The 13,012-nt window shown below is 38.7% G+C and overlaps 1 protein-coding gene across 1 annotated transcript in view; it reads right to left on the bottom strand.

Annotated features, from left to right (window-relative positions):
* Positions 1 to 222: 222 nt before the first annotated feature.
* fam204a (family with sequence similarity 204 member A) overlaps positions 223 to 13,012 on the bottom strand; it is a 36,412-nt gene continuing 23,622 nt past the window's right edge. Inside the window, exons 6-7 of the mRNA XM_015380492.1 lie at positions 1,724 to 1,833; positions 223 to 1,559 (exon numbers count right to left, since the gene is read on the bottom strand). Coding sequence (XP_015235978.1) covers positions 1,508 to 1,559; positions 1,724 to 1,833 — 162 coding nt within the window. The 3' untranslated portion in view covers positions 223 to 1,507. The remainder of the gene's footprint in view (positions 1,560 to 1,723; positions 1,834 to 13,012) is intronic.

Below are 13,012 nucleotides of genomic sequence, written 5' to 3'. Positions count from 1 at the left end.
GGCTAGTGTTCTGCACCTTTTAGCTGCATCTTTACTTTCACTCAATCAAATTTCTGAAATACCTCCTCAGTATGAAACCAACTGCTAATGACCTGATTATTTGACCCTAATGGATTCTCACCTTTTTCCCCAACAAATGTTTTTGGAAATATAACTTTTTCCTACACAATAATGCTATAAATGCTATAAATAAAGTAATTTCTTATTCCCGGATTTTGTTCATTTATTGAAGCCTCACTGATTTTTTCTGACTCCAGAGTTATGTTCTTCACAGCCGTCATCAAAGTGGGGAAATCCCACGCTGTACTTTGATGAGCCTGACACAGTTTTAACTCTCCTCTCATTACGGAGATAATTAACGGTTTAATTAGCAGCAATTCTCGACTACTGAGAGTGTCTCAGAGACGGAACTAGGATGCAAAATTACATACAAGGGAGTTTCAGTCCAGGTTTGTGTAGATCAGCTAGTTTGTGCTTTAATTGTCCACCAACTTTTCCCTGCTGATGTCGACTACCACACCTCACCAGAGGACGAACGGCTCCAATATGTGCAATGCAAACAATTTAGCTAAATTTAATTTAATTCTCATTACCTTGAAGCAAAGTAATCATCTTCTATGTTGTAGGGAAAAAAAGCCATCATTACAAATAAAGTAATTATCTCTCTTGCTTTTTTTTTCCCTCCACGCTGTTCAGAATGAAGATTTCCTGGAGTCTGAAAGGGGCTTTCAGAAGAGCTGAGTTTCTGTGGAAGCAAACGCTGCAGATCCAAGAAGATCAAAGCTGCAGCGACTGGAATCTGTGGATTTTAGACGAGTTTAAAGATGCTGAAGGGAGCTGAGCGCACAATGAGCAGCAAGTGTAGGCTTGAGAAAAAACAAACGCGTGGCTCTTGTTTGGGCTGAGAGACAAAAGCGCGTCTTCCAACATGGGTGAGGGCCAGCAGCAAAGTCTCTGTTTCAAAACTTGCAGTTTACGGCCGCTCAAAACAGTTTACAGCAGCCAAATTTCATTTTCTGCTCCCAAATCCGATCGCACATTATCCTGTACATTGCATTAGCGCTCTAATCTCCCCTTTCTCTTCCTGCGCAGAAGAAAGAAGCGCCTTCATGATTAACCCACTTTACAGCAATAAATAAACGCATCATCCAGTAATGTACACCAGATTTAATTTGAAAGGAAGGGGGGGAAAAAAAGGGCCAGAGCGCTCAAATCACTGAAATGTAATGAAAAATAACACAATGCAGACACCAGTGGGCGCCTTAGGAATTAATTTGAATGCTCCCTCATTTCACCCCCCCCTCTCTGCTGCACTCTGGATTGGTTTTCTCTCAGCCGGCTGCCTGACATTTCCCCCCCCAACATCACTTGCATTAATGCCTTCAAAACATGCAAGAAGAATAAAAAGAAACAGGACCAGTCTACTTAAAGAAAAAAACAAAAAAACAAATTTTAATCAAATTAATTTAGGAGAAAAAAAGCTTTGCTCATTTTTCCTCCATTTTCATCACATGAAGCCCATATTGCTCTTGGTTTCCCATCGCTGCTTCGCCTCAAACCTACGAAACACAAAAACAAAAACATTAAACAAATCAGTATTTTAGCTGCAAACTTAATTCCTGTATGAGGAGACGTTCAGGCCTGTGAAGCTCCTCCGTCTTCACACAGAGCGTCACACGGCGAGATGTGACGACAGACAGAGACAGGAGACAAGACGTCGTACCCCCAGGCTATCTGCTTCTTCCTCTTCTTTGCTGCCCTCAAAGCTTCCTCTTCCTGTTTGCTCTGCACAAAGTCACGGCAATCCGCGGCCTGAGCGATTTGCACAGCCATCTATTTAGAGACGGACAGAAGAGGCGGAGAGGAGAGAATGGAAATGAGTCGGTGGCGACAAAAACAGAAACTTTCCGACTGATCTGAGAGGGTGGCATCTTGTCAGGCGGCCACTGAGCTGATGGCGCCTCCTTTATATCACAAGTTAACCTTTTATAATAATGACAAAGCAACACTTTCCTTTAACAAGATGATCTGTGACATTACTGATGGTTTTGTACAATACAGCTTGTAGGGAATTAGCCGAAGCTGCTTTTATTGTGACATTTATCTTGTTTTGTTCAAGTAAAAAATAAACATGCAAGAGAAAAAAAATAAAATAAAAACTACAGTAGTCTGTTCTCACAGGGAACCCTTGATCTCATACCTACTGAGTTTATATCTGTATCAGAAATAAAGTTTAACTGTTCTTTCCTCACTGCAAAAGTGATCTAGGAATAAGTAAAAATCTCTTAAATTGTGTATTTAACATTAATTTGAGTAGGTTAATAAGATGATTCCCCAATGGAATGAGTATTTTTACTCTAACAATAAGATAATTAGCTAAAATGCAGTTGAAATAAGATAACGTAATTGTTTCTACGTAATTTAAATTAGGGATTTTGGCCGATATCCGATATGCCGATATTTTAAAACTCATGTAGCCGATAACCGATATCGATACCGATGTTAAAGCTGGACAAAAATAAGTAGTCATTGAAAATAGCAGTTTTGTTATCCATTTCTGACACTTTGAAAAATAATATACTCAAATATATTTTCATATACTGATATCAAATAGATTTTTAAAAACGCGGTATCGATCTATTTTACTTTCAAAATCTCGTGAAATTTCATCGTTCTGTTACAAACTCTCGTGATATTTTGCAAATTCTTGTGAGATTTTGTTAGTAAAATAGATCGATACCGCGTCGATATATCAACATATAAAAATATGGCAACATTTTGTGAATTTTCGGGGGATTTCGTAGCATAACGATGACATCTGGTTTCGGCAAGAGTAGCCTGGCTTGTGGTTGTGTTTTCGTGCTGTTAGTACGTCATATGCTTCGTTGATCTGATTGGTTTATTTGGCCCGTCTATCACCAACATAGGCCAATCAGCTAACCAGTATTTTCGCCCCTTCCCAAAATTACTTCAGCGGAAGGTTTCCAGATGGATATGCGGAGCAAATCTATCTGGCGGAGTCAGGTTAACCTTGCTGTGCAGTATTGGCCGATACCATCTGTTTGAAATTGATGTGTGTGTATATATGAAGAACTGCATCCTTCTTGGATATAAAATAATTGCCATCATGGCTTCATGTCAAGCTGCTGCCTACCTTTGTGAAGCAGAAAAAAAAAACAAATACAAAGTGAATCCAGTAGAACTTTTTATTGCCTACCTGGAATGGGTGACAATAGTTGAATAAACTTTTGGCTCTAAAAATGGTATCAGTGCCCTATTTGTTGGCACTCGCTGATACCAATACACCCATTTTAGTGCTGGATCAGGGCGCTGCCCGTTACTGGTATCTGTGCAATACTAGATACGATGCATCAATCACCCATAATTTCATTGCTTATTCTGTCAATACTGACAGAGGTATCATTAAGCAATGAGTTTTGTCAACTTTAAACTTAAAAATGAGATGTTCTAAAACTGAATGAAGTAATCAATTAGAAGATGAGACACACAGCAACACCTGATGATTTAGATCTCTGATGATTTGTTGGCTTTTTCTAGCAATGTTTATGTCAAGCATGATGTCTTTCTTCACATGGTTAATTCGTTCGACAGTATTATTGAATCAGCATTGTATATGTGGCAATATGCTCAGCCGGTGTATCATATCGGACTAGATCAGATAGAATGGATCGCTGGATCTCTACCAAAACCTACAACCAAAGCCTCCCCTATATAGAGCTATATAGAGCATCATGGCGGCTGTGAATGACGGAGTTAGGTGCTAAAAAATATGCAAAAGATTAAAAAAAAGATTTAATTTAAACATGAAAAAAACTAAATGTTGACTATGTTACATTAGACGGTTTACTGCAACATTTTTCTTTTAACTTAGTTTCTCTTAAAAGTACAATTCGTGTTGAAATTATCAAAAACAAAAGAAAATTTCCCATATTTTTAAAGGTTTTAGGTGATAGTTTCACAAATAATTGAGAGGGAGGAACCATACAAATGGATCTTAACAGGTATTAAACTGAAAATATTCTGATAGCCCTAAATAAAACCCAATGTAAACAACTGCCTTCAGGAGTAAATTCATTTTTAACTAGAGCTCAGATGTAGATTTTTCAATCTTCTTATGATTGTGCGAGGCCTTGTGGGTTTGTTAGAGGACATTATTGAACAAACAAACACCACAAATGAAGTTGTGGAGAAATTTAAACCTAATCTAACAAGGTAAGGCTAGAAACAATATCCCAGGATATAAAGATCTCAGGAAGCTAACATAAAGCAGAAACATGAAGATGGACCTACAAACACATGGGGGTCCACCTTAACTGAGAGACTGAGGAACTTTAAAGAGAGCAGCAGCCAAGGGGCCAATGGTAACTCTGGATGAGCTGCACAGATCCACAGCAGCTTTTAGTCTGTCACTCCACTAATGTAGCTTTTATGTTAAAAAAAAAAAGCTGTAGCTAAAACGTCCTGTTTGGAGTTTGCTATGAGCCTTTGCGGAGCAGCACAGATGTTCAAAAACAATGAAGACAAAGATGAAACCTTTCGGCCAAATGCAAAACGTTGATAAGATGCAAAAACATCCAACTCTCAGGTATGATGTGCAAATTATCGCTACAGTAGTAGCCATTCAAAATTTCCCCACTTTCCTTGCTGGGTCCTTGGCTGGTCCCCTACAATTCCTTTTTTTAAACATCAATCTTTGCACTAAAATATTCTTTCTGTGGTGATTTGTGGACATTAAGATCTAAAGAGAGGCACCATCTCCTGGTCAGACCCTGTAATTCAGTGAAAGGGTGGAGTCAGTGTAAAACAAATGCACGCCCAGGAGAAGGCCAGGGGCTGGAAGTTGGAGGGGATTTTGCTGGGAGTACCCGAGTCACACTGGAAAAATCCAAATCTAGATAAGTCATTTTTTCTTAATATAAATGCATTTGTTCTTGGATTGAGGAGGTAAAAGAGACATTTTGCCAATGGAACAAGACAATTTACACTTAAAATAAGAAAACACAATTGCATTTTCTTTTTTCAAGTACATATTATCTAATTATTTTATTTTAAGAGTAAAAATACTCACGCCATTGGCAAACTATCTCAATTACCTACTCAAATTAAGGTTAAATACACTTAATTTAAGAAATTTCTACTTATTTCTAGATTGTTTTTCCAGTGCAGTAGGCTGGCGATTGACTGGGAAGGGTTATTTTGAATGGCTGCTACTGTATAAATTGGTTAAGACATGACACAGACATACAGTAATACGGTACCAAATGTTAGGCTGGAGCATATGGAAGCAAATTGTTACCATATTTCAAATGAAAAAGCATTTCAAGAAATGCTTTTTCATTTTCAAATTTTACATTTCAAATTGAATTTTGGTATGTATTTGCTGGGGTGCATTTTTCTTTTTCATTTTAATTAAGTAAAAGGATGAGCAGTGTTGAAGAAGAAAATGAAAATGCAAACAGGATTATTGATTACTTATTTTATTTATGAGTCAAACAATGCAGCCGCATTCTTAAAATGAAAAAGCATTTCTGAAAATGCTTTTTCATTTGAAATATGGTAACGATTTGCTTCCATAGGAGCATGGCTCTGGGGTAATGATGGAGAAGCAGCTGGAGTTTAAACCCAGGATCAGGGATTTCTCAGAGCTGTCAACTCCAGTGGGCTGAACATAAATGCCAGCCGCACGTTTAAGATTTTAAATTGTAAAACTAATAAATAAAAAAATGTATCGTTTTTCTTAATGACTTCTCGTTGATCCGTTGAAAATGTAAACTAACAAGTGAAAGAGGTTGAATACTTTTACGAGGCCTGGATGCAGTTTTATCTAAGTTAAAAAAGGCAAATGAAATATATCAGCTTTATTATGAGGTTTAATAAAACAAAAAAGACATTTTAAAGTATTATTGATGTCTAGATGTAGCTGAGGACAATTCCAGCTCTGTCATTATCGTAGAAAAACAAAGCAAGGAGGGCGCCATTTCTTTTCTAGCTAGCAGATGCTTAATATAACCCGCCCTAAATTTAGCCGATCATCTACAAATGATGTAATAACTAGAATAAACACATTCTCTACTAATGTTACAGTTGCTCTTTTTCCCCTATCAACACGTCAACGATGTGTAGGAGACTTTGGCATGTTTGGAGTGAAGCAAACAGCTCCTGAAATCAGAAGATGAAGAGAATGACCGTGACTGCAAGAGGCAAACATTCAAATCCCAGGGAAGACAGGCGCGCATTGTGAAGCAGAATAATCCCAATAACCCCAGACACACAGAAGCCTCGGAAACAAAGGGCCAAAACCCTGCCGCTTCTTTCACTCCCGAGATAGGTTTATTATTCAAGCAAAGGCGAACTTCGATAAACAACTTGGAACAATTTCACCAAACCTTTGGGTAATTCTCTCTAATATTCAGAGCACAATCAGCAGGGAGAGAAAGTCTTAAGGTAATGAAGAAATGTGCCACCACTGTGCCACTTGGAAAAAAAAAATGTTTCAATTATAATTAAGTGGGATAAACTTTATTAGAAAGACTGAAACTAAAATATCTCTTAATGCATGCTGGGATTAAGCAGGTCAGAGCGAGCAGGCAGGAAAAATTAAACTCTAAAGGCTTTTTATCACCATATTTCAGGAACCAAGGGTGTAAAATGTTCTAATTTGGGATACATTAAAAGCCATAAAGGTCTTTCAAAAAGATTAATGGTACTTTGCTTGGATTTAAGATAAGGGCTTCGGCTGGCTGCAAGTGCTGGGCTCCGGCTGGGCCCTCAAGGCATTCATCTATACAGCCACTGGAAGATTTGTGAAAGCGTCTGAATAACCTGAAGCATACAGGCTATGACAGCTCTCTAGTTCTCTGCCATTTTATACTTTCTTAAATTCCCCAAATCCTGTTTTCTCCTCTTAAAGAGGCCTATAAGGAACGGTAGCTCAACTATGCAGCAGATTTACAGATAAAATGACTTAGGAGTGTTCTCGGGTCCTAGAAGGGGTGAAGTCGGAGCTAAATGAGGCAGAGTGGCTCCAATCTAATGAATCATCTATTTAATTTAAGCAAATCCTGATAAACCCCCTGACAACCGGAGCTTTTCTACGTCTTACATCAGGCTTCTTGCTGTTATTACAAAAATGATCACAGTTGGAAAAGTGTGAGTGACCATAAAAAGGAAAAAAAATCACAAGAGAAATATTTCAACGAATATTTAGGTGTTAAAATACATGATTAAAAACATTGGTCTTCATCTGAGTTATTATCTGCTCTGGGACACTTTCAAATTATCACATGGAAGAAAAGAGACAATTATTACCTTTAAATTCACTTAGAAATTGTGATGGAAATTTTATATACCACCAAAAAAATACAAGAAAAATATTAACAACACAGAAATTAACTATATATTGTATATATAATAAATAAAACATCCTTTATAGGCTTCATGTGTGACAAATAAATACGCTGGAAAAACGATCTAGAAATAAGTAAAAATGTCTTAAATTAAGTGTATTTACTCTTAATTTGAGTAGGTAAATGAGATAGTTTGCCAATGGAATGAGTATTTTTACCCTTAAAATAAGATCATTAGAATTTTATTTACTATTTCATATATGTTTCATGTTGCACGACTGTACCACAAAAAATTCCTAGTTGTGAACTTCTTCACTAACAATGGCAATAAACCCGATTCTGATTCTGATTCTGAATATGCACTTGAAATAAGACAATGCAATTGTCTTTTCTTATTTTAAGTGTTAATATTCTTGTTCTAATGGCAAATGTCTGTTTTACCTCCTCAATCCAAGAACAAATGCACTAATTTTAAGAAAAAAATTACTTATCTAGATTTAAATTTTTTTCCAGTGTACAAACTAATGTTTTTTTTTTTCATATAATATATTTCGGCATGCAGTTACTGTCTTTATCATTCCCTTTTTTGTCATTGCAATTTTTTGCACCTAAAACATAATGACAATATGAACAGTTAATTTACTAATTGGTGGAGGCTCGTTAAATATTTTATTTTATTGTGCCCCTCTGATCATTTTTTTTGGTCTCTTTTTAACTGAAAGTAGTGGGATGCATGACATGCATGACTTAACAGTTAAATTAAGCAGAAAAAAGCATTTTTTTAGAAAATGAAATTAATTGCAACACTGAAAGGTTTTATTTGCAGATTTTGAGCTTCTACTGTTTTCACTCACATTAACCCTTTAAAGCCTGAACCAGGAAATAATTGACAGAAGATTCTAATTCTCCAAAATTAGAATTGTCATTGAACTTTGTGACAAATGAAATAACTACATAAATTTTGTAAAAAATATATTAAATTACATCATTTATTTGCATCAATTTGGATATATTATGCATTTCTATATCATCTTTTCTATGTTTTCTGTTCACTACATGTGTCTGATTATGTAAGTCAGGGTTTCAAGAACAAAAACATCATGCTGATGATGCAGAGGTTTCAAAATCTCCCGTATCAAATATGACTTTAAAGAGTTAACTAGCTCTCATTTGGGGCTGCAGTTCCAACGCAAAAGGTCTTAAAAACAGACTTTCTGCCACATTCCAACAGCAAAATTACCTCCCCCCCAACGAAACCCACTTTCCTAGACCGCGTCTTCCCCTCTTTTAAATTCCCAGCATACCCTCCGCTATATTTAAAGCATTAAAGGTCTTTAATTTTGCTCTGTTTTTTATCAGTTTTAGTCTACACTCCCTGATTGTCTTTACTGTGGCTCAACATTAATGTCAACCAAGTTACCTAGGAGACAGAGCAGATCAAAGAGACAAAAAAAAGCCCTCAAATGTCTGATTAATCAAGCCTGCAAACAGCTTATTTCTTTTAGCCTGCATGCAAGTATGAAAATGAGATTCGGAGAGCAGTACATTGTGCAGATTTGTTCATTCTTATCTGAACAAAGCCAGCGGCAGCTTATTTCATGGATCACTGGCACTGTCAGCGCTGCGGCGCCGAGCAGGTGACGGCTCCTCTTTCTGCGGCGAGAACGAAATTAGCAAAAAGTCGGCACAAATTAGCCTCTCATATTTTCAGTAATATGACATTATTTTTCATTTACTTTTTTGATCCACTTTTCAGGATTTTTTTTTTCTAACCCCCCCCCTCCTCCTCCTGTGTGCATCTTAGTGCCAAATCCTTTCACATCAGAGGCTGGTGAGAAATCGCACTGCAAGTACAAAGCAGGAATAAAGGGGACGAGACAGGGAACCTCCTGCCTTCTTTGTTTATGTGCCTCCTAAAAGGCAATTCTTCCCACTCCATCACATATTAATGTACAATTAGGTGTCCATCACTGCCCTGATTCTATGTAGTGTTTCTCTCTTGTGTGGCCTCTGTGCAGCTCTGCTAAAAAGGAAAAAAAAAAGGTTTATTTAGAGGATTAATTCTCTGACCTTTAGAAGATTTAAAGGCAAAAAAAAAATCATGGAGCACAATGCTGGCACTGCAGCAGCAGCTTAGGGCCACTAGGAGGGTTAAGTCAACAGCTCTGCCTTCTGTTCATGTGTGTTTGGGTCGTCATGGAGATCCAAGTGAGGACTCAAACATGGAGCTACAAAGAAATAATGCTGATTAAAGTATATGGAGTCCAACCTAATGCTTGTTCAGTGTTTGTGTCTGTTTTTATTAGGCGATCAAAAAACACAGTTAATGTACAGAAAGACAATAGCTGAGCGAGAGTGGAGGAAAAAACGCGTCTCTGTGTGGATGAAGTGTCAAAGCCCCTATTAACAATATGAAATAAATGATGGCTTTAAGGAAGAAATGGCCTTAAACCCATTCATAAATTTCCTATCCAGGAAGCCTCTTCCAATTAAAACGTGTGAGAGGTGCATTAACAGGGGCTATATAGCTTTGCCTCGCTAAATCACCTCCCCGAGCTGCTCCGCTGCATTTGACGTGTAAACGATTAATGACCAGCCTAATTCCTTTATCACACCACCTTAATGCCTAAATAATGTGGCCTTAGTCAACTTTGGAAAGCAGGGCTATATAAGAGAGGAATGAATATCAGATTAGGCAGCTTGTGTGTTATTTCAGGATAATTTCTTTGGAGTGAGGCTGAATGAAGGGGAGTAGAAGAAGACAATAGTGTCTCTAGATGTAAAGCTTTGGTGATGAGGGAACAAAGACAGTGGGTCAAAAGAGCAAGGGGTCAATCGATACCACCCGGATCGTCTTGCAGAGCAAGGAATATGACTTTCTCTGGTTCGGACATTTGGAAATCTCTAAATTAGGGAGATGCGTCATAGGGGCACAGTTCGAGGTCATAGCCCCATTTACACTACCCTTAAAAAACCGATCCATGCCGAGACCGGTCCGAGCTTGGATCAGTTACCCGGCTGAGCTCGGTTCTGACGACTCCTTTACACGTCACGCTATGTCGGTTCCTCGACTCCTCGCCTCCTAGTGACGATCTGCGGTATTACTGCCAGTATTGAAGGAGGAAATCAAGCAGTTGGTGGTGGTAATGCACCAAAAGCTGTTTGCCAACCGCCATAAAACACAAGAAGAAGAAGGGAATCAAGCAAATCAAAATGGCGGCGCCCGTCACATTCAGAAAGTGATGCTTGATTATTATTGCTGTACTTCGGTGTTAAAATGTTAAAATGTCCGGTGGAGAAGATTTCGATTGTTGTTTATAGCTCAAGAAGAAGTTGTTCTTCTTCTTCTGTTTCTGGAGGGGCATTACCGCCAACTACTGGAATGGAGTGTGAATCGCGATGTGCAGCCAGACGGAGATGACGCGTTCTGCTCATGCGCACTTGTTATCAGAGAACCGAGCCAGGGAAAAACCGAGCCGAGCCCACTTTTGGAACTTGTCTGCAGTTAGCTCGGTTCGGTTGTGTCTAGCTCGGTTCAGTTCAGTTTGCTTTCCATTTACACACGATAAGTTATCTCAGTTACTGAGCTCGGACCGGTCTCGGCACGGTTTTTCAAGGGGTACATATCAGTGTCTTGATCTCAGGGTGTTTGGAAGTTTCATAAGGTATCATCATAAGCTGCTTTATTGAACAGCTTTAGGTATGCGAGTCTAGTGTGGAGATGAATGGAATGTTCTAAAACATGAAGTCCTGTCATATTTTAACATTTTTATCCTCACTTTTGCCAACCTAAGTTGATAACACTGTGCATGGCTACTCACGATATAAGCATCTTGAACCACTCCTTCCATTTGTTGGCTAAACTTTAGTAACAAGTTCATGCGGTCAGTTTTAATGAAGACTGGTTGGAAGTTAAACTGAAGAAACTGATTATTTATCCTCATCCGCCTCCGGAACAGGCCAATCAGCTTTGGTCCACATCTCCACTAAAGCCCAATCAGCATCCAAAGTTCATCTTAAAATAAGTGCAAAATCCACAACTCAGTCTGCTACCTAAAGCACAGGCAGTGGTTGCGCTCTGTCGGACTTCGATTCGGATGACCCCGTTTCAACCAATCTTCATCCCGTCCTCCACCATCGTAGCTAAAGCTTCATCAGAGTATCTTTCTTCCCGGACTCTTACTGCGTTCCCTGTCTCATCTCAATCGGTCTGACAGAAGACCGCCATGTTGAGCCTGGTTCTGCCAGAGTTTCTTCCCAAAGGGGAGTTTTTCCTCTCCACTGTCGCTTCATGCTTGCTCATCATGGACAGGTTCTCTCAACCTGTGTTATCCAAGCTGGACTTCCATCTTCCCGGTCCCTGAGTGAAGCTGATGCAGTCCAATGGATCTCTCCATAAAGCTCAGCAGACTGTCTCTCCAACCAGCAGTCTACAGACTGACCAACTTCATTTATCTCCACTCCACCACCAGTTTTAGGCCTGGGGGGAAACAGCCCTTTTCTTTACAGCTGTTCATGCATATCAAAGCAAAATTTAGTGCTGATGTTTCCTGCCGAGGTCTGTATCAGTAATTTTATCAATCAATTCTTCTAATTGTCTTTTTCTTTCCATGTGAGTTTTTCAGATTAAAAAGCATTTAGCATGCTGAGGTGAGTGAATTTTCTTCAGTGCAGCTAAAAAAGCTTAGCATGAGATTAAATAATGCTAGCATTGCATCACTGACGCCGTATTTAGAATATATGGAACATCTTTCCTTACCTGCAGCCAATAAAAAAAACATGCAAACTTTTGCTAAAGACACCATGCCTTTCAGATGTATTGTGCAAGCAATTAAAAATGTACAAAAAGCCTTCAAATTCTTTAATTATAGAGGGATACACTTTTTCATAAATATGATTGCTTTATTGCTTAGATATCTATGATTTATTTCTACATATGGCACCAAACTAAAAGGTAGTGGACTGCCTCTATTAGAGCTGCATTGTAAGAATATAATAAATACAAACAATAAGGATTAATAAATTCATTTTGATTTTCAGTGAACTACATTCCCCTTTATTTTGTTGTTGAATATTGCATGATTACAGGAATTGTGACAGATGTATTTGAAACCTAATGATAATTTTAACCTTAACCCTTTAAAGCCTGATCCAAGAAGAAAACAAAACAGAAAATTACTTTTTCTGGTTTGAAGTCCTTATTTGGCCTGTAATGCTACGTTCACACCGGATGCAGCAGGCGCAGCAGAAACGGCGAGTTTACATGCAAACTCAACGGTTGACGCGCTTCAAGGCGCAGCAAAATGTCCCGCAGCGCGTCTGAGCAGCTGAAGCAGCTGGTCGGGAGCGTTTAAGCAGCTAACGTGTGCGATGCGCCGCAAAAGCGCTGCTGCTCGAGATGGAAAAATTTAACTTTTGCTGCTCGACGCGCCGCATCAACCAATCAGAGACGCTGATCTGGGAGCTGGCAGGGAGACAAACACATCGCTGATGATACAGAGCGCTGTGATCGCTCCTCTGAAACAGTTTATTAATGTCTAAATTAACTTAAAATGCTGAAACCTGCCGACAGAATATGTTTGCTTTTATTATCCTGGTGCCTGCAGTTTGGATTAAGTACATGAAAAACACCTTTCAGCCGCCGC

The sequence above is a fragment of the Cyprinodon variegatus genome, unplaced genomic scaffold (genome assembly GCF_000732505.1).
Source record: "Cyprinodon variegatus isolate N-32 unplaced genomic scaffold, C_variegatus-1.0 Scaffold11, whole genome shotgun sequence".
Classification (NCBI taxonomy): domain Eukaryota; kingdom Metazoa; phylum Chordata; class Actinopteri; order Cyprinodontiformes; family Cyprinodontidae; genus Cyprinodon; species Cyprinodon variegatus.
This window is presented reverse-complemented; position numbering and strand designations above follow the sequence as displayed.